Source organism: Ascaphus truei, chromosome 2 (genome assembly GCF_040206685.1).
Source record: "Ascaphus truei isolate aAscTru1 chromosome 2, aAscTru1.hap1, whole genome shotgun sequence".
In the NCBI taxonomy this organism is placed as follows: Eukaryota; Metazoa; Chordata; class Amphibia; order Anura; family Ascaphidae; genus Ascaphus; species Ascaphus truei.
This window is the reverse complement of record NC_134484.1, coordinates 340,405,305-340,431,400: the sequence shown is the minus strand read 5'-3', so window position 1 is coordinate 340,431,400 and position 26,096 is coordinate 340,405,305. Positions and strand designations below refer to the sequence as shown.

Genomic DNA, 26,096 nt, shown 5'->3' with positions numbered 1-26,096 from the left:
ATTGTCCTCAATCTCCTGCATGAGGGGTTCAGGAACATACGGGTACTCCAATCCATGGGAGTACTTATATTTTGCAATTATCGCCCTTTCAGCCCTACGACTCCTAGTTAGGTTGGCGTTCCCTGCTCTCCCTGGTAATACCCAGGATAGGGGCTCATCTGGGTCTACGGGGTCGGACAATATGTCAGGGCCCATGGGTTCTATTTCATTTCTGCTTATCATGAACCACCGGAATTGCATCTCCTTTTTCCTCTCGGTGGGCGTGAACTCCCCTCTAGACCACCAGTAGTCCACTATGTCATCCTTCTCTAATAAGAACCGTGTGCGGTCCATCCATCCTACGTATCCCTCAAATAAGGGCGCCCACCAACGGGTCTCCCTAGGCTTCTCGGCCCACTCTTGAGAGTCTCCCTCTTCTGTACCTCCCCAGGAGCATACCCCAGAGGTACCTGCAGAACGGGGCCTGGACCATCTCTCATGTTTTGGGTCCTCCCCAGCAGGTATATCCGCCTCTTTAGGCACCCACCGGGACTTGGATACCTGTCCCAATTGTCCTCCTCCCCTGGAGCCCTCCCCGGAATCAAAACTGCTCAGTCTTTCCCCAGTGCGGTTCTCACCAACCCCCAAAGATCCTTCCGACACCCCCAAACTGGATGATGATCCCCGGGAACAGGTGACTGGGACAGGGGCATTATCTAGGGCATGGGGTTGGGCATAGGGATAGGCAGTCGGCAGCCGTGGGGTTCCGACCCGTTCGCCTTGGTTAGATTGTCCCGTACCACTGGACAATGGTATCGCCGACTGCGTCTCACCCTTCTCCGGTCTCCGCTTACTCCGGTTCTTCTTAGTTGATCGGGAACCACCCGATCGCTGAGGCTCGTGTCCTCTACTTCCGCTGATTCCGCCACCTCCGCCAGAAACGCCGTCATCACTGGAGTCGGAAGCGCCGCCATCTTGGGATGGACCCCCATGCGGGGTCTCTTCCTCCACGATCAGGTCCGGAAGTCCCTCTGCATCCGCGTGCGCCGTCCTGGCCTGGCGCAGCCTCTCCTCTAGTGGTGGTATCGGAGCCTGGCAAGGACAAGGGCTATCCTTACCAGTCCGCAGGTTGGGCGTGGATCGCCCGTTGCCACTGGACCCGTCGGTCCCGAGAACAGCTGGGCTCCGCCTCTCTGGTCTCTGCTCCACCGGTGACACCCGGCTCCGTCCGCTGTCACTTCCGGTAAGAGGTCTTTTTATTCCGTTCCCTCCACAGGCCACCGCCACCGGCCAGACTAAGGTACTAGTCAGTTCTTTGGGTCCCTCGTCCTCGGGATCCGCACTAAGGGTACTTGGGGTCGCCGAGCGCGGCGACCGCCTTCTTTTCTCTCTGTCGGTTGCCGGACCGACCACGTCACATTCCTCGGGATCCGCACCCTTGGTCCATAGTGCACCGGGGGACACAGCGGACAGCCTAGCCGTATTCCCCCCTGGGTCATTGTTCTGAATGGGCACGAAGGTGGGCATGGGCCACAGATATTGTGTGCCACACTGGGGACAGCGCGCCGCCGTGCCCATGGCGCCGCCAGGCAGTCGGCATTGCAGGCAGAGGCCCACTACTGTCTCCGCGCCCCCTACACGGATCACCAGTACCCCACCGGGTACTGCGTAGGGCTGAGTCGAAACCATCCGGTTCACATCTGGGGAGCAGGCCATGGTCTTGGTGGGAGCCACTCGTAACACTGGTCTGTCCTGGAAGCTGGTTCCGTGTGAGTGACCAACAGGGGTTGAATGGTCAGCCACTCCTTGGTTTAGCTCCGCCCTCATCTGACACAATTGGAATCCGCCCCCAGTGGTAGCGATTATGGGCGGGTCCCACAATGGGATAGGATGTCCTTGAATTGAGGCCGCACCTCTTTCAGTCCTAGAGGGCGCGGTCACGGATTTCGCGTGCTTTTCCCCAACAGGGTGGGGTTCCACTTTTGCCGCCAACTCCAATCGCTTCCTTTCAGCTGCTTTGCGTGCAAAGTATCCTTCTTTCTTGCACACAATTTCAGCTGCCGGAACTACTTCTGGTAATGGGGCCATCAGCGCACCAGCTCCTGGGCCCGTGGAATTCATACCCACGGGGCATAGCTGGAAACCACTCCCCCTGGTTGATATTAGGGGAGGGTCCCACAGACTAAGTGGTTGACTCAGCACTGGGGCTGAGTGAGTTACTGTCCATGAAGGCGCGGCCACAGCTTTCGCGCCATACCCCCCATGCGGGGCTCTCCTGTTGGCGCCACTTCTGGCCAATTCTTGGGAACTTGTGCATTTGCAGAATAGTCTGCCATCGGCCCACGCGGTCTCCCAGGGAAGCGGGAGCCGCCATTTTGTAAGTCCTTTCCATCAGCCATAATTGCAATGTCCTCAACACAGTCCTCCAGGGTGGCGCCTTGTTGTCCTAGGCAGGACCAAAACGGTGCGGCCACAGCTTTCGCTCCACTCCAGAGCAGGCTTGTAAAAGACATGTCAGCAACAGCTTGCTCTTCAGTGGGGCGCACGCCACATGTGCTTTCCCCATCAACCTCCGGTCGCCATTTTGGACTATCCGCACCGCGCGGATCCTCCATTCTTGCGGTCGTCATTCCCTCGTAGTAGTTATCGTACATGGGGCTCCTCTCTGCGGGGCAGCCACCGCACCGGCACAATAAAGATTTCTCTGATGCACCACCATGTGTACCTAATGTAGGCTGGACTCGTGTTGCACTACCTCAGGCTAGGCTCACTCTCTCAGTGTCTGCTGTATCTCCTTCGTCCCAGTCTGTGCTCCCTACGGTAAGAGGTCTGGAATGGGCTAGAGTACTCTGGGCTTCCATGCAATACTGGGGCGTCTACCTGTCTTGGTCAGCCTAGCGCAGACCCTCTCCAGGATTCCTGACCACGTTAACAGGCTATCCCTTCTGGCATCCTACCAACTAGCACTACCTCAAGGTGACTAGGACAGCTATAGCCCGGCTCCAAACCCCCAACTCCTTTCAGGCCCCTAGGTCGTCCCTGCCAACTGACAATGCGCCATCAGCCCCCTGACTACCCCTAGGTCCGTCCCAACACAGCACAAAGTGGCAGCAGACACTCTCCCTGTTTCCAAGTGACCTAGAAAAAGCCTGTCCTTTTCACAGGTCTATCTCAGCAGCGCCTCCAAATGTAACGGGTTTTCTAACCTGGCCTGACCCACCCAATCTCACATTGGCCCCTGTGGTCTAACCAGTCCCCATTACAGTGTGATGTCTGGTGGTGCACCTGTTGGCAACAGGACTCCTGAGTCTCCCGCATGATGTTGTATTGGGGATCGCCAACCCAGACAGGCAGCTGAAGTAGTGTGCTTGAGTCCTACCTATATCCAGTGCAGCGCCTCCACCTCATCAGGATCCCAGCGTCCGCTTGGGGATGGTCCTGGTGAGGAACTCCTCTGTGGTGCAGCCCCCTGTGTAATCACTCCACACTTACACACGAGGGTTTCTTTTATCAGAGTCATCTTTATTAGTACGGTGGGCCAACTGCCCTCCACAATGGGTGTAATTAGCCCTCCATTGTTCACCGTACTTCCCTTTGAAAGGTATTGTCATCCTAATGTAGGGATTCCCTATCCCCGTAGGGATACTTCACCTGTGCCAGGTCTCTAGTCACAGTCTCATTAGTCCTTTAGTGTACTGACTCTGAACTTCCTCTTCACTAACTGAACAGCTTCTGAACTCTTAATCTCCAGAAGAACTAAGTTTTGATCAGTTCTGTGCCTTATGTATCCTCTGGGGGCTGACACAACTCTGACATCACCAACCAGGGAGTCAGAGCCCGTGACCACTCCCATCCATACATAGGGCACCTTACCAGGGTGTGAGGGCAAACCTCCATAATTACTGCTGGCATGCCCATAACTTACCAGGCCTTACTGTCAGCAGGAGAGATGACTGCAGCCATTTTACAGCATGGTTACATATGATACTATGGGTATGCCACAATAATAAGCGATTTAGGTGGTGATTGGGGTGAAAAATAAGGGATAGGGCGTGGGACAACAAACGGATGAGAGAGTGAGGACAGTACAAACAAGGGGGAGGGTAATCAGGGGGGCAACATTTCGGGGGGACACCCCTTTCTCAGGCCTGTTCCCTCAGGTCTTAAAAGACCATAAGGTACTTCCCTTTACCCTGACACCCCAATAACCAGAACAGCACTAAAAGAGCAACACAATGCAAATAGAAAGCTGAAAAACAGCAAGCCAAGTACTGAGTACACCAGAGCAGGATTAATAAGCAAGGTGAATCAAACCATCAGGTTAAATGACCATACTGCACCGACACACTTTATTCGAGCAAATACCCGGTATGTACCTGGCAGATACCTGGAATGCGCCGCTCCTCACCTCTGGCAAGCCCCGTTGCATTTGCCTTCCCAGCCTGGGTTCATGCCTGGCTGATGGGCGGCTGATCTGTTAAATGATAATGATTAGGATTGAATAGGCTGCAATGCTTCGCGTGTCTACCAGATGGCATAAATTCATGAATTGTAATGCAGTATATATATATGTACTGTGCAGTATTGCAGCCAGCGGGAATAAAATGCTTCAATCCCTGCCGGAAAATAACTCAATGCACTCGGGCAGAAAACAGTCACAAACCTCAATACACCCGGGTATACCAGAATTCGTGGGACTAGCCGAGCTCGAATAAAGTGTGTCGCCAGTGTATGACTCTTTTTTCTTCTCTCCCTGTCCCTTCATTGGAGAATAGAAAAAAGAGTCATATGGTCGTTTAACCTGATGGTTTGATTCACCTTGCTTACTAATCTTGCTCTGGTGTACTCGGTACTTGGCTTGCTGTTTTTCAGCTTTCTATTTGCATTGTGTTGCTCTTTGAGTGCTGTTCTGGTTATTGGGGTGTCAGGGTAAAGGGAAGTACCTTATGGTCTTTTAAGACCTGAAGGAACGGGCCTGAGGAAGGGGTGTCCCCCCAAAATGTTGCCCCCTGATTACCCTCCCCCCTTGTTTGTACTGTCCTCACTCTCTCATCGTTTGTTGTCCCACTCCCTATACCTTATTTTTCACCCCAATCACCACTGGATTATCTGTGTTTGTGCATTTGCGCCGCATTACTCCAAATATTATCTTGTGTTTACATTAAATCGCTTATTATTGTGACATACCAAACACAAGGAGGGGAAAAGGGGAAGTGGAGGGGGAAGGAATACCCTCGCTACTGCTTGCTGGATGTGGCTATGTGGAGGTGCTACTATCAGGGGTAATGTCAAATAGAAAAAACAGAGAGAGGTAGAACCCCAAGGAGAGCACTCTACCAATGTGTAGCCAAAATGTATCAGAACCTAGTAAGGTGGGTGAGTAATGAATTAATTAAAACCAGAAACTTTAATTGAGTCTTAACTCTAAGTATAAAATAATATGGGGAACACTATAGGTCAAGTAATATACTAATGATAGCCAGTGTACAGTGAATTAATATTAAAAATGAGCAAAGCAGACCACAATAAACTCTGTACTGTAAACCCAGAGTCTGGGATATGGCCGCACGATAACACTAGTGTTATCTGGCTATCATTAGTATATTACTTGACCTATAGTGTTCCCCATATTATTTTATACTTAGAGTTAAGACTCAATTAAAGTTTCTGGTTTTAATTAATTCATTACTCACCCACCTTAGTAGATTCTGATAAATTTTGGCAACACATTGGTAGAGTGCTCTCCTTGGGGTTCTACCTCTCTCTTTTTTTTCTATTGTGACATACCCACAGTATCATATTTTCTTAGTCAGTGAGTGCTGGAACTTTAGGTTTGTGACTATATTGTTTACATAATTCACATACTTTCACTGATATAGAGCAAGGCTAGTGTCAGAAAGCATAAAACAGGATGAAATTACTTGTTCCTAAAACGAAATAAACTTTTCATCAACTAGCACATTAGATAAAAGTAGATATTTCCACAGATAGACTTTAAGATCACAAATCACCATCAGGTGAAAATGAGTTCCTTGTTTTTAATCAATACGATTTTTAGCCAGTACTGGGTATAGTTTGCTCAGTACCATGATTAACAATGCATTTATTGAGCTATTTCTCCAGAATAGCCACAATTTACTGGAATTCTGTTTATTAGGGAGATCATTTGACATTTTGAAAGGCAGCCAACATATGTCTATGTCTTTTAACATTATCTATTTTATAAAACTGTGTCGCATACAACAGTTACAATAAGTTATCTGTTGCACAGGCAGGGAATAACTACAATTGAATACTGTTATGTAATGATGTAATCTATTAACAATATAAATTATCTACAAATCACGAGTGCATATTTGTTGTCTGCATGTTAAAATAAAGACTTAAATCAGGTAACCTCAGCGTTATTGTTTGTAAATGCCTTTATACTTGAAGCATGAAGAGAACTGTGCATTAAAAGTGTCTCAATTTGAATATTCAGGACCATTTTACTAAGCAGTGCAAAGCCATAACAATTACCTTACAGGCCCACAGGGTGTCTTATTGTTTGTCATCACTTAGTAAATATGGTTCTCAGTCTTCATTTTAGAGCCACATACTCTGATCATTTGTTTGCAGTATATATATATATACTGTAGTATATATATACTGTAGTCTCAGTTATTCTGTTTCCCAAACATATGTGTAGTATCAGAGATAAGTGAGTGACCATGGTTTTATTGCATTGTACAGTATAGCCTCAAACACGAACATTAATTCGATATGTCTGTTATTTTGTTTCTTAAATATTCAAATATTGAAAGAAGAAATATTGTATAAAATGAGTCTGTCAGTCCAGTGGGACTGCGCCACAGTTTCTTACACCGCAGATCACTATATGGTGAACAAAGGGCTGCCATGTAGGGATTGACATTTGTCAACTCACAAGTGGATCCCGTGTCCCAAGACAGTGAGTAATGCTGTTACATTTGGCACTGCTCTCCTCTGCTTTGCTAAAGCAGCATCTCATTGAGAGAATACACTTTGATCCCCAAATTCTGTTACTTTGTAGAGACTATAAATAGTGCGCGAGTGAGTTACAGTTATATGTTGTGTCTCATATATTAGGCTTGAATAATGCCACTTACAGTCACCAGTCAAGAAAAACACCCACAAGTTACTGTATACTGTACATAAAATGCAGTGTGAATTACTGGCCTAGAACCATACAACTCCTCCCTCCCAAATGATCATAAAAACCCGCTCGCATTGATCATACAGTACAACCCCTTCCCTCCCAATGATCATGCATTTCCACCCCCTGATTTTCCACTCAACCCCAACAAGGAGGCAGCAGCATTTTTCGAGCTGTGCATATGTATATACTGTATGTGACCAGGACATTAGCAAAAATTATCATACTATTTTGCTTGAAGTTCTATTTTTTGCAAATGTGGGACTTCGTTTCAAATGTGCTAAAATATTGGTGAGCTGAGATACATTTGCACGTCTCTAATTACCACCCCTGATAGCATCTTGATTTAGTTTAACTTTTTCTACAACATATATCAAATATTTAGTTTTCTTTCTCGTGCTATTAACATAGCATACCTTCTAACCTACATGCATTCTGCAGTAATCGGCATTCTAAAATAATTGCACATGCATATTTTATATACAGCCTATTGTCTTATTGCATGCACATGACGTCTCCTTAAGTTAACCTAACCATCTTTTAGCTGTTGCTATAGTACAGTATTTTACAGTGCAGTAGTTTTAGTTGATTTGATTTGTTGTAAGAATTTTGACATCGAACTGAGAATAGTTATCTTCCAAATATTTTGAGAAAACAAATATACATTTTAGATGTTAGTTAAAGAGAAACGCCCCATAGAAGCCAGCTGTATATGGGTTTAACTCATATAATGTTAGTATATAGCACCCTTACCATGTCCTGCTCTTCTTTATGGTAAGAAATGCTTTTCTAGTGTTAAAAAACACGATTTTCTCAATCTCTAGTATTTTACGGTAGGTTACCATGGTAACCTTTAGACTGCAATGAGCTCTGGGGAAATCTTCATTTTAACCTCCCGGACACAACATTTCAAACGTGTATATCTCCTGCACGAAGCATCCAATATATATTGGAAAGGGCAAGAAGATATCTCTTCAGGAAAACAAATACAATGCAAAAAGAAATGGCGATCAGGGCAGGCTGGGGCTTTTATAGACTATTCTGTTACAAAATGAATTAAAATTGACAACAAATACTAGTGTTGTGTGGCAGAGTTTCAAATTCTTTATTAAAAAAACAGCTATTACAGTATAAGCTTTGTTAATACTGAAACAATTAATAATTAATAAAACGCTAACAAGCATAAAATCAAAATGTTTGCTCTTTCAATTGAACAATACTAATGGATTGTAGGGGTCCGTACATTCCAGACTGAATAATTATTGTCGACTAAATTATTGAGCCAATGTAATGCAAATTAGGGAAATTAATTATTGACAAAACGTAATGCTGCTTCTTACATGCCTTACAAATGATCACCTCTTTCTTCTAACAACAGAGGATAAAGTATGGACAAACTTGTATCATGATCTACCGCAGCAGACCCCAGTGGCGGGTGCTAGCCAAGAGAAGCGAGTTGTGCTGCAGTTGAATTACAGTGCATCCATGGATCAGATATCTGCCATCACCAGCAGTGCAGAGTACTGTGAGCAGTATATCTCGTACTCCTGCAGGATGTCGAGGTTGCTGAACACCCCAGGTAGGCTGAGAATGGAATGTCACTTCTAATTTCTCTCTGTCTTCTGCTCTAGACCAATAGCATGCATGTAATACAGCTGCTAATCTTGAGAATGTTTAAATAGTGTTTGACGTTTTTATTCATTCTAAACGTAGAACTACTGAAACAGTCAATGTTTTCTCTTTTAACGAGAATATGTGCACATTTCTTTCGTATCACATACTGTAACTGCAATTTATATATGAGTGACAACAATTATTGCTAATAATTATTTAAGAGCAGAAATTGAGTTTGTTGCATGAAATAACGCTACAACATCACAAACTTTTATATATTGTTGGGTTAATCTCGTGCCCTGTTTAGAAACCACAGCTCGGTCGTTTTGCAGTCATTTGCAATTTACCTCAATTTCCTAAGGGTCCAAAATCCACCCGAAATATTGTTTTTCTAGGACAACTTCCGCTAACAACCATGGTATTCAATGTATCTTCTAGAAGATAATTTTATTCCTTTCTACTGTATGGTGAATATTTTTTTCTATTTGTATGCCTTGGGTTGCCATTGTCATAGCTCAGTGGTTTCCAAACACATTTGGTTTTAAGAATAACCTATGCATTTGCAAACATAGATGAAAGCACCTCAACCCCTGTTCCCCTGTGCTGCCCTTCCCCTCCCCGCCACCACCACCACACATACACCTTACCCAGCAATTACAAATGACAAACAAAATAAAAGGCCACAGCATTTATTTAATTTTAATCGCAATCACCAAATAAATAGCTCTTTAAACACATAAATATGTACCTAACACAAACCTCCCAGACCTTGTCAGCCATATAGCATACAGCTACCCCTGTCTTCAAACTAATCTATAATGAGGTACTGTAATCAGTAGCAGGGGTTGCCTTAAAGCCATGCTCTTGTGCTATGTGCTCAACTGTAAACTCTCGCTCCATTTCAAACCCCAAATGATAGGGGGAGTGGAGGAACCCACATGGTTATAACAACCATCATCACCAAACTCTGGCAAGGCCCCCCGACAACTACACTTGCAGCTGAAGTGGACCTTGACAGAACCGCCCCCTTTTATAAAAAAAATCAAATCAAATCAGCTTTATTGGCATGACGAAAGAACATTTCAGTATTGCCAAAGCGTGAATAGTAAGGGGTGGGAGACAATAATTACATGAATACTAGGGGGTAGGGTATAATGAGGTGCAAGGGTGTGGGGGTTAGTGGACGTCTCTCAGATTGTGGCAGGTGCTGATATAGTGTGCAGCCAGTTCTGCTGTGGTTTCATCTTCTCCCAGGAGGATCGCTATTTGTTGGTTCTCCTCTATATTATTAAAGTTCTGGATAACAGCAGTTAGTTTCTCTAGGTGGGCACTCCTCACTTCAGAGTATTTTGTGCATCGCAACAGGAAGTGCGTTTCATCTTCTACCTCTCCTAGCTCACATCTTTGGCACAGTCTCATCTCCAGGGGCTTCCAGTTCTGTCTGTGTCTTCCTGTTTCTATTTCGAGGCTGTGGGCACTTATTCTGTACTGGCCCAGGGTCTGTCTCTGTTTTGGGTCTTTTACCTTCAGTAGGTAGGGTGCCAGAGTGTATTCTCTCTGTAGGCTGTGGTAGGTTTCCAGCTTCTTTGAGCGCTGGATATCATTTTCCCACCTTGTCACATACTGCTTCTTCATTTCGTTGGAGATCGAGTTGATTTCTTTTTTCGGTAGGTTGTTAATCTGTGTGGGGTTTTGTCCTTGGAGTGAGAGGACAAGTTGTTTGATGGCACAGGGTTTAGTGAGGAGGTCCTGACCTCTCTTATATAATCTTCCAGAAAATCAATAAACCTTCCTTGATTACCAACACCTAGATAACAGATCATTCTGATGCAACAGCAGCAATCAGGTGTCCCCTGTGCTCAAGACACCTACCCGCCAAAAAGGTTTGGGGTAAAACATATGCATACAGTATATATAAGGTATTGATTGTTTTCTAGAGATTGGAAAACCTGTCAAAATCTGTTCCACAGACTTTTCCCGGCTTTTTCGATGCAGTCAGATCTGCACAATGAAATCTACTGGCAGATTGCACCCTCCTAAGTCTGTGTGTAATCCTTGGAATTCGCCATTGGACTCTGTCTGTGTATGTTTCTGCAGAATCCATGAACAAAATTACACGTAATCTGTTCTACAGATAATGCAGAGTCCGAAACAGAGCACATTATTTTGGCACTTCCACTTCCTGCCTGTTGTTTTTCACACACTTTTTGGTGAGGAAATGGAGAAATGTGTATGGGACAGGGGGTGGGGGGGGAGGAGGAGGGAGGGAGAAGGGAGAGAGAGAAATACATATATGATAGAGTGATAGAGAGAAAGAAAGAAAGAAAGAAAGAAAGAAAGATCAGAGAAAGGTCTTTTTTATTTTAAAAGGGGAGGAATTTTTATCTTTCAGGTTCTGAAGATGCTTCCTGTGCATAGGCCCTGCTGTTGTTTGAAAAGGTTTGAGAGCAGTAGATTCAGCAGCATGCGTGTGCATGCAGGTCAGGCTGGTGTCAGGGTTGCCGGAGCAGGAACCAGTTCTAGTCTGTTATGGAACCCTTTAGCAGACAAGTGCAAAGGTATAACCAGGGAGACATAGTTTCGGGAAAATAAACATTGGTTTTTATTTAGCACGAAGCTTTAAACAGTACAGCTTCAAGTTAGCATGTAAAACCAATAAAACAGGCATATCCATTTGAAAGGGCGATCTCACACTTCCCAGCCCCTATCTGCAGGGCTTGGAGGTTAGGCTTCTTACCAACATCTGACCACAAAGTCCAAAGAGGTACCTGTAAGCATGGGGATCTTTGCCTCAGTCCTGGTCTAGGTCGGTGTCCGTGGGGTGCACCCTCTTGTAGGTTCCAGGGTCAGCTGCATACTGAAATAGAGGGTCCGGTTCCCTGGGATCTCTGTCTGGCAGGGCACACTTTCTCAATGCTAGAGAGATCCGTTCATGGGGATCTCTCAGCAGCATAGTCCCTTTGTGCAGCACACTTTTTTAAACCTCTTTGATGAATCAGGTGGAGACTTGCTAATTGACTCTAGATTAAATTAACCCGGTCCCTGCTGCACTCATCAGCTACAGACAGACTTTGTTTGCTGCCTTTTAAACCGGGGAAAGGCCCTGTCACAAACCCCATGACCTATATTGCTATTCTTGCTCCTCTAGCTTGGGTAGAGGAAATGTCAGTAGGTGGGGAAGTGGGGGTTCAGGAGGTCAAACATCACACAGGAAAAGTGGGTTGGGTAGTAGGGTGCACTTCTAGCAGTGAGGATGCCAACACTGTTAGCACATCAAGGCCAGTGAGTGCATCAGTCAAACTTGGAGACCGTGGCTTTTCTGATGAGCTTAGAGAGGAGCATCTTAGAGAAATGGACATGCCTCTTGAAGACGTCATGGGGTAGTCCCCAGGTTGGCATTCATGGTATTTCAGCCTCCTGCCCTAGTTCGCAGGTAACACAGGGCGCAGTCATCTGCTCAGAGGAACCACCTCCATGGTGTGGGAATACTTCTAATTGCCTCACCATGGCTCGGTGACTGACTTTGCATGCTTTGTGGTGTAGTCGTGCATAGGGGAAGGAGTGAGTAGCACCTGGGGATATGTGGTCTTTAGTAATATTTGCAGAACAACCACTATGACCACTGGGAGAGGCATCGTCCGCAAACCTGTGCGTCCTCACATGTCTTCAGATGTGATGATCTGCTCCTGGTGTTCGTGGAAGATCCACCACCACCCACCCACTAAAGCAGGCAGTCACTCACTCCTTTTCCTTGACAACACACATGGCCCAGATTGACTACAGAGTCTGGCCCTGCTGTGAGAAGGTACTCTGTTGCTTCTTCACCCTTCTCCTCACCTGTGAAACCTCCTCTTTCTCCCCAACATCCACTACCACCACTCAAGAGACAACTGGGTCAGAAAGTGAGAGATAGATGAAGTAGGCTTCAGAGTGGGACAGGGTCCATTGCAACATTTGTGTCCCTTTATGTGGCGGTGTGCAAGGGTGCTAGGTATGTTTTCTGGGCACTGGCGGTGATTCTCCAGGAAGCGCAAAGATATGTGAAGGTAAAAGAATATATTGATAGTGCAATATTGTATGTGATAGTTATGAATGAGGCTGTTCTAATATAATAATACTCACAAGCGTGAGAGGATTAAAGGCACATAAAGGTATCTTTAGGTAATGTGGGTGTCACACAGCGGTCAGGAGTTCAGTATCAGCCCCCATGTAGACTCCAAAAGACCTTAAATAAGAAGACTGGACATAGTGCAGACTGTATACAAAGGGATTTTAAAAGGTAAGTGGAAAATGTTACACTCACATGGTTTCAAAGAGTTAAAAGCATTTAGACCACACGTAGTGGATCTCAGCAGCCGGACAGGTAGTAGCAATGGTTCCCCTCCTCTGTGGCGTGCGTGTCACGGGTAGCGTTCCACCGGCACCGGAAGTGATGTCATCTGCTTCCAGGGGTTCCGGCCAATGCTGAAAGTGCCTCTCGCAGTGAATCTCAGCAGCCGGATGGGTGATGGCTCTGATTCTCCCCCTCTGTGGCGTGCGTGTCGCGAGTTGCGTTCCGACTGCACCGGAAGTGATGTCGTCTACTTCCAGGGGTTCCGGTCGATGTTGAAAGCGTCACTCTACGCGTTTCACCTATTCGGTTTCTCCTGAAGAAACCGAATAGGTGAAACGCGTAGAGTTTGACACAGTTCCAAGGTAGGGGGACGCAAGCACCGGGGCAGGCAAGACAGGGGAGCGCAGCAGCAAAAGTTTGTGCTCCCCTACTCTAACTCAGGGGAGCGCAATCTTTTTTCCCTGCGCCCCCCTGCCGGCTCTTCCCTTCTCTTCGTGCCCCCCCCCCCCTCCCTCTTACCTTGGTGTCGGCATCATGACGTCACATTGCCGTGGCCTCGCGGCGTCAAATGATGCGTCTCCAGGAGCAAGGCAAGTGTAGTTTACAGAGGCCTTCGCGCGCCCTCCAGTTTGCGCACCGCTGCTCTAACTGATGGTGATATTGAACATAGAACAGAAAAATCTACAAATCGAAAGAACGTGAAAAAGAAAGTAGGTAAGGAGTGAGTAGTGTAAGTTACACTAATAATGTCTCTATGCTGGTCCGTGCAATTATCACAGAAATCCGGCTCCTGAAATCCTACTACAGTAGAATCACTTACTGCTGCGACACACTTTATTCGAGCAAATACCCAGTATGTACCTGGCAGATACCTGGAATGTGCCGCTCCTCACCTCTGACAAGCCCCGTTGCGTTTGCCTTCCCAGCCTGGGTTCATGCCTGGCTGACGGGCGGCTGATCTGTTAAATGATAATGATTAGGATTTAATAGGCTGCAATGCTTCGCGTGGCTACCAGATGGCATAAATTCATGAATTGTAATGCAGTATATATATATATATATACTGTGCAGTATTGCAGCCAGCGGGAATAAAATGCTTCAATCCCTGCCTGGAAAATACCTCAATGCACTCGGGCAGAAAACAGTCACAAACCTCAATACACCCGGGTATACCCGAATTCGTGGAACTAGCCGAGCTCGAATAAAGTGTGTCGCCAGTGTATTGTAGTGAAAGCTGAGCATGTGAAATAAACCACGCTCCGCTTTTAAATGTTGTTACGGTCGATCCATTGATTGTGATGTCGGTATTACCCAACACGCATTTCACCCAATCAGGGCTTCTTCAGGGGTGACACACTTTGGCGAATCAGGGCTTCTTTGGGGGTGACCCCCGAATAAGCCCTGGTTGGGTGAAACACGCGTTGGGTAATTCTGACGTCACAATCATGACGTATGGAGTGCAACCATAACAACACTTAAAGGCAGAGCACGGTTTATTTTAAACGCTCAGCTTTTACTACCGTAAGTCATTCTAGTAGGATGTCAGCAGCCATGGGGTTCTATGATAATCGCACAGACCAGCACAGAGACAATTTAGTTTAACTTGCGCTACAAGTATCTACTTTCTCTTTTACACAATCACCGATTTGCAGATATTTCTGTTCTACTGTATGTTCAATATCAGCATCAGCTCGAGAGTGAGTGAGAGGTATAACCTCTTTGGCGTTTGGAGCAGGGTTCCTCAATTGAGTAATATCCCCCCTCAATCCCTCACATTATATATCTCTAATCGCTTCCACCACCAAGGATACAGAAACATATCATTGCTAGAGTCTTTGGTCTCTGTTTAATAAGCAAAATATGTACTTAAAATGAAAAAATCTATTTTAGCAAATGTCAGAAAATTTATCACTCTCTTCAAAGCATGTAAAGTTAATTCAGAGTCCAAAATGATATGCTTATTAAATTTTAGATTTAATATACAAAAATAGTACAGTACTTAGATTAGGTGTTTACAGTAAATGTAAATCTGCACGGCCACGCTCACGCTCTCGTGCAGAGGCACGTACGCTCTCCCAAGCCTGGTGCTTGGGGAGAAAAAGAAAATTGATTTTTAAGCGCGCTCAGCAGCAGTCAATGCACACATCACACAGCCACAAACACACACTACACACAGAAATAGCCCCGCTGATCCACCCAATGGCAAGTCTCCCCCCCCCCCCCCTTTTTGCTTGCGCTTGCAAAATTATGCTGGACAGCCTGCGCTCATGCTTGGAAAGTTGGTGACGTCAGCACCTCTCCAAGCATGAGCGCTTGGCTGTCCTTCACAAATTCAAGCAGGAGCGGGGGTGTGGTGTTTAAGGGAGGGGGTGTGTCATTGGCTGGATCGGGGCTGTGTGTATGTGTGTGTGTGTGTGTCTCTGTGTGTCCCTCCATTCTCTCCACCCCCCCATTCCCTCCATTCTTTCCCTCCCCCTTCCCTCCATTCTCTCCTTTCCCTCTTCCCTCCATTCTCTCCCTCCCCCACTTCCCTCCATTCTCTACTCCCCTTCCCAACTCTCTCTCCCCCTTCCCACCTATCTCTCCTCATTCCGACCTCTCTCCCCCTTTCCCACCACTCTCTCCCCTTCTCTCCATTCTCTTCCCCCCTTACCTCCATTCTCTCCTCCACCCTTCCCTCCATTCTCTCCTCCCCCTTCCCTCCATTCTCTACTTCCCCCTTTCCCCCCCTTCCACCTCCATTCTCTCATTCCCCCCTTCCCTCCATTCTCTTCCTTTCTCTCTTCTCCACCTCTCCCCCCATTCCCACCTCTCCCCCTTCCCACCTCTCTCTCCTCCCTTCCCACCTCTCTCTCCCCCCTTCCCACCTCTCTCTCCCCCCTTCCCACCTCTCTCTCCCCCTTCCCACCTCTCTTTCCCTCCTTCCCACCTCTCTTTCCCACCCTTCCCACCTCTCTCCCCCCCTTCCCACCTCTCTCCCCCCCTTCCCACCTCTCACTCCTTTCTTGACACCTCTCTCTCCCCCCTTGCCACATCTCTCCTCCCCTTTTCCACCTCTCCCCCCTTCTCACCTCTCCCCCCTTCTCACCTCTCCCACCTTCTCACCTCACTCCCTACCTCTCTCCCCCTTGCTTCCATTCTCTCCTTCTCCCCCTTACCACCACTCTCTCCCCCCATCCCACCTCTCTCCCCCATCCCACCTCTCTCCCCCCTTTCCACCTCTCTCCCCCTTTCCACCTCTCTCTCCTCCCCTTCCCACCTCTCTCTCCCCCCCTTCCCACCTCTCTCTCCCCCTTCCCGCCTCTCTTCCCCCTTCCAACCTCTCTATCCCCCCCTTCCCACCTCTCTCTCTCCCCCTTTCCACCTCTCTTACCCCCTTTCCCACCTATCTCTCCCCCCTTCCCACCTCTCTAACCCCCCTTCCCACCTCTCTCCCTCCCCCTTCCCTCCATTCTCTCTCCGCTCATCAGATACTGTCTCTCTCCCCATTCTGTGTCTGTCTCTCTCTCTCCCCATTCTGTGTCTGTCTCTCTCCCCATTCGTTTCTACCTCTCTTCCCCCATTGGTTATTGAAGGGTCATGTGACCCTGCTTGGTGCTTGGTAATCAAATGTCCCTGTCTCTCCAAGCGCTGAGCTTTGGAGAGAGTACGCGCGGGCCGTGTGAGCGTAGCCGTACATATAGAGTTTAATTGAAATGAAAGCGGCAAATGCCAAGCTCGCTTAGCGGCAGCGTGGCTGCAGCCTTAGGCCGAGTCCATAGCAGGGGAGGCCGCGCTGTGCCGTGCTGACGCTACGCGGTGAGCCCCTGCATCCTCCATGAGGATGTCTTTAGAGGGGGCTCACGCGAGCATCCGCAGGCGTGCTGAGGCGCTGGATTTTTCAGCCGATAGCCAAGCTGTTTTCAGAGCGGTCGGCTGAAAACATCGAATCAGCGCGAAGCAGCGTCAACGTCACAGCGCCGTGACGTCGGCGCCGTGACATTGACGTTGGTGCGTCGCGGGCAATTGGCCCAGCGACGTCACTGCCCCGCCTCCCTCAGTCTCCCCCCGCCTCCCAATCGCGTTCGCTGGCTCGCCTGCATGGGCATGAAATCGCACAGATTTTAGCAGGCGAGCCTCAACGTCAGCGCGGTCCAGCACTGACAACCCCTCTATGGACGTGGCCTTAGACTGTGCATATACTGGCAAAGCCGGCGACTGCAACGCAACGCCGACGCTGACGTCACGCTGCTGTCACAGGAAAAATCTAATTGAAGTGACTTCCAGCGATCGCGCCTAGTATGAGCGCATGCGATGGCATCAATACATTTGTTTTGACGCGATGTCGCATCACTGTCGCCGACACTATAAGCGCAGCCTTAGACGTAAGCCCTGATTGGCTCAAACGCGGCCGCAAAGTGGCTGTTGCCTTACGCTGCATGTCGCATCGCGCGCAGCATGGCCTTACTGGTGCACTTACATACATTTGTTCGTGCTGCGCGCGCCATCGGCCTGCACTACAGCATCGACACACTTTATTCGAGCAAATGCCCAGTTTGTACCTGGCAGATACCTGGAATGCGCCGCTCCTCACCTCAGACAAGCCCCGTTGTGTTTGCCTTCCCAGCCTGGGTTCATGCCTGGCTGACGGGGGCCTGATCTGTTAAATGATAATGATCAGGATTTAATAGGCTGCAATGCTTCGCGTGTCCACCAGATGGCATAAATTCATGAATTGTAATGCAGTACATATATATACAGTACTGTATATACACAGTATATATATATATATATATATATATATAGCAACTGTAAATATTACTGTATGTTCATTTGCATGTCTTAGACAGGTCTGCAACCCTGTCTTTCCCCATTGTCACCCAGCATACAGCGCTTCCACTGCAGCAAGAGATTCTGGGAAATGACATGCAAATGAGCACTCAGTGCCACCTTTTGTCTCAAGCTCGTATTACACAAGCCAATCCTCAAGCCACTGCATGCTGTTTTAAACACAGCTTTTAAACAGAGGCTGGGATGAGATGCAAAGCCATTAGACCTACTCACATACATGTTTCAACCTTGATGGGTATCATCAGTGTGAGGCTGGTCTTAATTGCTTGCAGGTTGAGACTAGACTAGGTAATCACCACTGTCATTAAGGTTATGGTGGGTAAAAAAAGTGACAAAAACCCTCCACAGTAAAGCATAAAGCAACTGTAAATATTACTGTATGTTCATTTGCATGTCTTAGACAGGTCTGCAACCCTGTCTTTCCCCATTGTCACCCAGCATACAGCGCTTCCACTGCAGCAAGAGATTCTGGGAAATGACATGCAAATGAGCACTCAGTGCCACCTTTTGTCTCAAGCTCGTATTACACAAGCCAATCCTCAAGCCACTGCATGCTGTTTTAAACACAGCTTTTAAACAGAGGCTGGGATGAGATGCAAAGCCATTAGACCTACTCACATACATGTTTCAACCTTGATGGGTATCATCAGTGTGAGGCTGGTCTTAATGGCTTGCAGGTTGAGACTAGACTAGGTAATCACCACTGTCATTAAGGTTATGGTGGGTAAAAAAAAGTGACAAAAACCCTCCACAGTAAAGCATAAAGCAACTGTAAATATTACTGTATGTTCATTTATATATATATATATATATACTGTATAACAACAACCCCTATAAGCCCTAACATACAGTACTGTACACATACAGTACTGTATATGCACATACATAAATGATACTACTGTATGGGCGGCGGGGGCGAGATGTGTTTGCAGCAGAGAGAGATCCGCTGCTCTCTCTCTGCGCAAACATCCACACATTAAAAATTATTTTAAATACATTTTTATTGATAGTGTAGATGTGCAGAGGGTCTCCAGAGCTGAACCGCGTTGGTTTCAGGTCTGGGGACCCCCTGCTCCCCGAGATACAGCCCCCTTTATGAGGTGCCGGTATCCCTCTGCCTGGTTTAAAGGTCCCGATCACGTGATCGCGGCCTGTAAACCAAGCAGAGCAGAGGGATACCGGCACCCCCTAAAGGGGCCTGTATCTCGGGGAGCAGGGGGTCTCCAGACCTGAAACCAGTGCGGTTCTGCTCTGGAGACCCTCTGCACATCTACACTATCAATAAAATGTATTTAAATGTATTTATTGTCATTTATTTATTTATTTAGAGTTATTTATTTATTTTTTGGCGGCTGCTGTGTGTGTGTATTTTTTTTATTGTGGGTAGCGGGGGTGGGTGAATGGGGTATTAGCCCCAACGGTGCTTGTTTAGGGCTTGCGGGGGGGTAGCGGGAGGGCTTAACCCCTTCATGACCGTAGCGGTATTAACTGCTACGGTCGTGAAGGGGTTAAGTGCACCCGCAACCCCCCCGCAAGTCCTAAACTCACACCAAGGGCCAAATACTCCCCTCACCCATCCCCACTACACACAATAAAGCGGGCACGGTGGGTTAACCCCTTCATTGCCTTAGCGGCTATCCGCTATGGTAATGAAGCAGCATTTCTGTATTTTTAATAATATTGAGCAGGAGCAGGGGGGGTCCCTGAGCATTAATTTCTGGCTCAGGGAACCCCCTGCTCACTGTACAATATTATTAAAATACAGAAATGCTGCTTCTTTACCATAGCGCATAGCCGCTAAGGTAAAGAACGAGTGTTTATTTATACTGTATACTGTATGTGTTTTATTGATAGTGTAGATGTGCAGAGGGTCTCCAGAGCAGAAGCGCACAGGTTTCAGGTCTGGGGACCCCCTGCTCCCCGAGATACAGGCCCCTTTAGGGGGTGCCGGTATCCCTCTGCTCTGCTTGGTTTACAGGCCGCGATCACGTGGTCGGGCCCTTTAAACCAAGCAGAGGGATACCGGCACCCCCTAAAGGGGGCTGTATCTCGGGGAGCAGGGGGTCCCCAGACCTGAAACCAACGCGGTTCAGCTCCGGAGACCCCCTGCACATCTACACTATCAATAAAAATGTATTTAAAATAATTTTTAATGTGCGGATGTTTGCGCAGAGAGAGAGCAGCGGATCTCTCTCTGCTGCAAACACATCTCGCCCCACCGCCCATACAGTAGTATCATTTATGTATGTGCATATACAGTACTGTATGTGTACAGTACTGTATGTTAGGGCTTATAGGGGTTGTTGTTATACAGTATATATATATACAGTATATATACTGCATTACAATTCATTATAGGGGACGGCTTCAAAGAGAACAGCTCGCACGCGCCCCCATGTGTATTTACACGGCATTGCAGTATTTCAGCCAGCCGGAATAAAATGCTTAAATCCCTGCCGGGAAAATAACGCAATGCACTCCGGCAGAAAACGATCAGAAACCTGAATACACCCAGGTATACCCGAATTCGCAGGACTAGCCGAGCGAGAATAAAGTGTGTCGGTACTGTATGTCCGCAGCCTTAAAGTATAGTGTAAAAAAGTTATGTCGGTGGCCTCTCTGATCGCAAAGGGTTTACCATATTTCTTTCCGGTCAATTATATTTAAATATACTTATTGATTATAGTACATTCTAAAATATGTCTTTGTACTTTTTTCTATTTTGTGAACACTATCTCCTGATTCATTTTATAACAATATCTATTACTACCTAGAAAAGTAATGTCTGTTTTGGGCATATTTTTGTAAGACGGCTAAAAGAAATTCATGTGAAAGAAAATGTATATATGAATATAATAACTGTGGTTTTCCCATAATAGCCATCTGACGTTGTGTTCCAAGAATAGGTTTAAATACAGAGTTAGCATACTATTTAACCTTTAGATAGAATTATTGCTATCATATGTAGGGTATGACAGGCTTTTTGAGGCATTATAGTAATTTCTCCCAACTTCATTTGAGTTACTATGTTAATATGTTTCGGGAGCCGGTACGGCAAAAAGAAGAGACCTAAAAATGTTGAAACTTTATGCCAATTGGTATTCTACACTCCTTTGTTGCCACTTCAAAAAGGAATTGCAGATTCAAAATGCTAAAATGCTCATTCAGAAACAATTTCACAGGTAATGAACAGCGTGGATAGGTGCAATGATTAGAATCCCATTTAAATTCATGAATTTCACAACAAACAAAACTACAAAGTAGTTTAGTAAATAGGAATAGATTCCTCTGTGCCTCAAATGCAAGGATTTTCGTTTTCTGATAGCTACATTTGGTACTTGTATATTGGATAACATTTTGTAATCTGCGACCATCACAGGTTACTTTTTTTTTTTTTTTTTAAATATTGTTGGCTGCAGGGATTTCAAATAATTTGCACGCCTGGCGTTTACATACGTGGATAATCCCTTGCCCAAAGATATTCATCTCTCGTTACACAGAATAAAAAAAAGTATTTTCTGTCTGGGGAGCTTGAATGCTACAGCATAAATGTACATGTGGATCCCCACGTCACATCAGGGAATGGAGAGAACTCCCAGACTTAGCTAAGAATAAAGCCTAAGGCTACGGTCCCAGTTAGCCCTGTAGGACGTGCGCCCGGCGGGCGAGGGGAGGGGTGATGCATGCACAGCGCTTCACTGCAGATCGCGGTCTTGGGAGAGAGGGAGAGATTGCAATGGATGGGGGCGTGGCATGGGTTTTGCGGGGGTGTGGCCATGACCTCACGCGGCTGGTTCACACTCATTGGCTGAACCGCCGGCAGGGGCGTGGCCACGCCTCCGTCGCGAGTTCCAAATACAATTTTTTTGTATTTGAGAGAACTCGTCGTAGAGCGTGGTTGCACCTTCCGCGTGGAGGTAGGGATTGGGACCGGACTGATTGGGGGGCGGTGCTTGTGCCGAGGCATGTGCTGTAGAACGCACTGGGACCGCCGCCGAAAGCAGGGGTGGGCAACTCCAGTCCACAAGGGCCACCAGCTGGTCTTGAGTTCCGGATATCTCTGCTTCAGCACAGGTGGCTCAATCAGTGGCTCAGTCGAAGACTCTGGAAATAAAATGTTTCAGAGTCTAAATAATCATTTGGTTCCTCATGAGAAAATTAGGCTGAAGTAAAAATACAGTACTGTTAGTTTCAGTAAATGGTGTTACATATTCTTCATTCAATGGTATTGGCTTACATTAGCTTCTGAAGAAAGCACCACATATTGTTAAATTGGGCTGCACCACGGATGGAGTTTCTGAGCAGACAAACTGGAGGTGACATAACATAACGGACTCAAATTCATACCAAGAGTTAATATCTTCACCTTCATTTGTGGACGAGGAATGTAAAGAATCTATTCTCCAGCTACTGTATAACATTAATAAAAAAATAAATGGGACCTTGGTGTGCACTGTAGCTTCCCTTTTCCAGTCTCCCTTCTTTTTTATTACTAGTGAAATTGCTGAGTCTTTCAAAAACACAATGTCTAGGTTTCAAATGTAAAATCCTCACACTGGTGTTTTTACTGGAAGCTCTCGCTGCATCAATGTCAAATAGAAAATTGCCTGTGATTATCCGCGATGGATACCGGAGGGTAGATCAAAACGTTTGCAGCAATGTCTTTTTATCAACTTTTCTGATGCATTGCTTTCTGAAAACAAAGGCATGTTTTAGAAAATGACAGAGTGGGGTTGTGTTATGGAAAGGCCCTTACAGCAGAACAGGGTGAGGATTTGGGAGGTTCCCTGTAATTTTTCATGCAGATCTCATTATTAGGGCATCATATAAGATCATAGGAAGTTGGTAGCAAGCACAGGGTCCTATAATGTGCTCAACCATTCACTTGCAAATAGTCAAGCTCCAGAATAGAATTCCGTAGCAGTAGAGGCATCAATGGTGCTGCATGATTAACACTGCACTGTCAAAGGATATAGCTATGCATTGTCACTGCATTCTCCTCCAACATTGGAGACATTCATAGTAACAACGCTTGTATTGTTTAGTTTGCTTTTATTAAACTATGTTTCAAAATTATAGATTGATTTTCTGTGGTTGTCAGGATTAAAAATCCCTTCATATAGTGAAGGTTACTGTCACCAGCTGTTATCAAATGTTGTCATTAAATTGAAATTAATAAATTAATCAAAATCTTTGCAGTATCTAGCGAAACATGTTTTTTTTATATATTATTTTCTAATCAGGAATGAAAGTGATTCACATCTATCTGTGGAAGTGGATATAGAAATGATATTGTGAACATTTTTACCGCTTGTCTAAAAAGTTTTTTGAGTAGATTAAACACCGAGTATGTTGTAACTCATCTTTCACACATTAAACGTACAACATAATTTCCGGTGATAGGAATTACTGAACATGTACTAAAGAATGCTATAACTACAGTTAATGTAGAAACATGAGGATTAGATTCTGGTATAATCCTTTCTTTTTTTTTTTTTTATAAGTGTGAACTGTTTGTGCCATTGGTTTTACATCAACACATGTTTTAGTATTACAGTACATTATAAAGGTAAGTTATCTATGAAGAATCAGATGAATATTGTGGAGAACATTAAAGTTAGTAGCCTTGAACCCTCAGCGACAGGGTGTCATGACCCATGGGACTGGGCTCCCCCCCCCTTTCCTTACCTTAAAATGGGATAGCCCCCTCGCTGACCTTTTTCACCCCTCCTCCCCCCGCCCCTCAGGTGGCGGAGGTGACGTGTTCAGGGGGAAGGGGAGGGGCAGAGAAGGTTATTTAGAGCTAGGACAGGAGCATGTGATCAGTCTGTGCCCTGCCCATTATTGAAGATGCAGCTGTGGAGCTAGTCGATTGTCTACAGGCCGAAGCGCTGGGCCATGAAGAGGGGTGGCTTCAGTGGCAGCTTGGAGGCCTGCTGGGAGCAGCAGTGCTGGGTGGAGAGGGGTCGCTTGTCGCAATGTCATGCCAGGGGGAGGGGGTCTCCATTTTGGGCTTAGCGGGCAGCACAACTTGCCCATTGGGGACTTTGGGCGAGTGCTTGGGAGTTAGGCCCACTGTCCCGAGTCCATTTCTGGTGCATGCTGCTGGTATATCGAGTTTTCAGTACCAGTGTGTGTTTCAGTTGTGCCTTGGGCAGTTGAGACGATACTCAGTTTGGGATGCATTCGGCCGAGGTGAAACAGAGAATCAGGCGCTAGGAGTCAAACAGATACTGGTATTACATGAAGCCGGCGGTGGTGTAAGGGGCGGAAGCTAATCCTTATTGTGGCATTCTAGGTTCTGCAGCTAGGGACGTATGGATTATTGGGGATTCACTTAGTCACTGTGCAGAGCAGCGGGCGGTCGTGCATCCATACGGGAGAAACCTGGGATTGGGTAGGTATGAGGTAGAGGTTTTTTGAAGGGGCGGGTGTTGTCTGCGTTGGGTTCAACTGTTACCTCACATAAAACAATTACCAAAAAGCGCTAAAATTTGCACGAAAATTACCAATCACAATCTGGCTAATTAATATAGCAGAAATTAGGTAATTGCCTATTGTGAAATAACAAAGTTCAAGCACCGGTGCTACAGAGTAAATGATAGAGGTGTACTGTTAATGGTTAGTCAAGACAAAATAACTTGATGGTACATAATATACTTGCAGGGTAGTTGCTTGATATAACTATACAGGTGGTCTTGAAGTAGATATATATGGCTTCTATGAGCTCAAATTTGGGGGACCCTACTGCAGGTGGGGATGTGTGGATAATGGGGACAGATTATGCCTGTGAAGCTGGTCTGACCTGTTCTCCTCCCCATTAGTAGTTGACAACCCTTAGAGAAACATATAACATAATGTCTAGATCCTTGATGTCACCCAGCCCAATCAATAGTTTTTAACCAATTTGTGATGTGCTGAACCCAATTATTCACCATTGCTGTGCACCGCTTTCCTTCCTGGACTCTGGGAATATTCTTATAGCAGATATTAAAAATGTATTTATTCGCCTAAATTCCTTTTTCTGGGTAAAATGCAATATAGTCTATCAGGGATAAGTGCTTCTTCTTCAAGAGTATTCCCAACTCTCAAGGTATGAAGGATAGTGCACTGCAGTGGGTTATAAGTGCACAAATACCCCTACGATGGTGCAAATTATTTTATTTAAACAGTTAAAAATAAAAACAGGAAACATTTCCACTCACTTTCAACCAGCACATAGACTCAGCGTTTACACCACAATTGGATGTCTCTCTTCCTTTCTGCTGCCTCCACTGTCTCTGTCCTCCTGGATGCGTCCCCTCATGCTGGACCTGAATCGCCGGATCACGTGCATGTGCGCTTGTGCGCACGCCTGTTTACTTCCGGGTTCGCTGGTTTGACTCTCCGATGTAGTAGAGAAAGTGCAGGGAGCTTCAGTGCAGTGGATCACACCCAAGCCCTGAGAAAGCAAAGAGAGAGTTTGTGAAATGCGTAGGGTGATCTCCTGTTGCAGACCAGCACACCCAAAGAACATTGAACAGCTGCTGAAGCTCCCTGCACTTTCTCCACTGCATCGAAGAGTCAACCCGGCGAACCCGGAAGTAAATAGACGCGCGCCTACACGCGATCTGGCAGTTCCTTTCCAGCGTGAGGGGACTTATCCAGGAGGACAGAGACAGAAAAAAAGAGAGATATCCAATTGTGGTGTAAATGCTGAGTGTATGTCCTGGATGAAAGCACTTAAGAATGTGAGTGGGAATTTTTTCCATTTTTATTTTTAGCTGTTTAAATAAAATAATCTGCTCCATTATAGGGGTGTGTGTGCTCTTCTAACCCACTGCAGTTAACTGTTGCCTCAGTTGCTCATTTTGGCGAGGGACAGGAAACCCCTCAGTTCTTGATCCTCCATGTTGGGGGCAATGACTTGGAAGCGGTGCGTTCGGTGGATTTAGTATGGGCAATTAACTATACCAGGTGGGTTCAAAATGGTCCTTGCGGGTCTGGTGGTACGGGGCTAGTTTAAGTGTGGTTTAATAGCCTGGTGGCTGGCAGCAGTTAGTGGGTAAGTGCAGGTAACCTTGCTAGATGGGACTATTTGTTCGGGAAAGCCTGGTGGTGGCTGGGAATGGCAAGTTGGCAGGGCTCATTTAAATGTGAGTTCCTGGAACCTGTGCTCACAAAAAG

The 26,096-nt window shown here is 46.3% G+C and overlaps 1 protein-coding gene across 2 annotated transcripts in view; it reads left to right on the top strand.

Annotated features, from left to right (window-relative positions):
• Window positions 1-26,096, top strand: part of CNTNAP2 (contactin associated protein 2) — a 1,988,831-nt gene that overhangs the window by 1,476,929 nt on the left and 485,806 nt on the right. For both annotated transcript variants that reach the window (XM_075586746.1, XM_075586748.1), the window contains one exon: window positions 8,532-8,732. In XM_075586746.1, coding sequence (XP_075442861.1) covers window positions 8,532-8,732 — 201 coding nt within the window. The remainder of the gene's footprint in view (window positions 1-8,531; window positions 8,733-26,096) is intronic.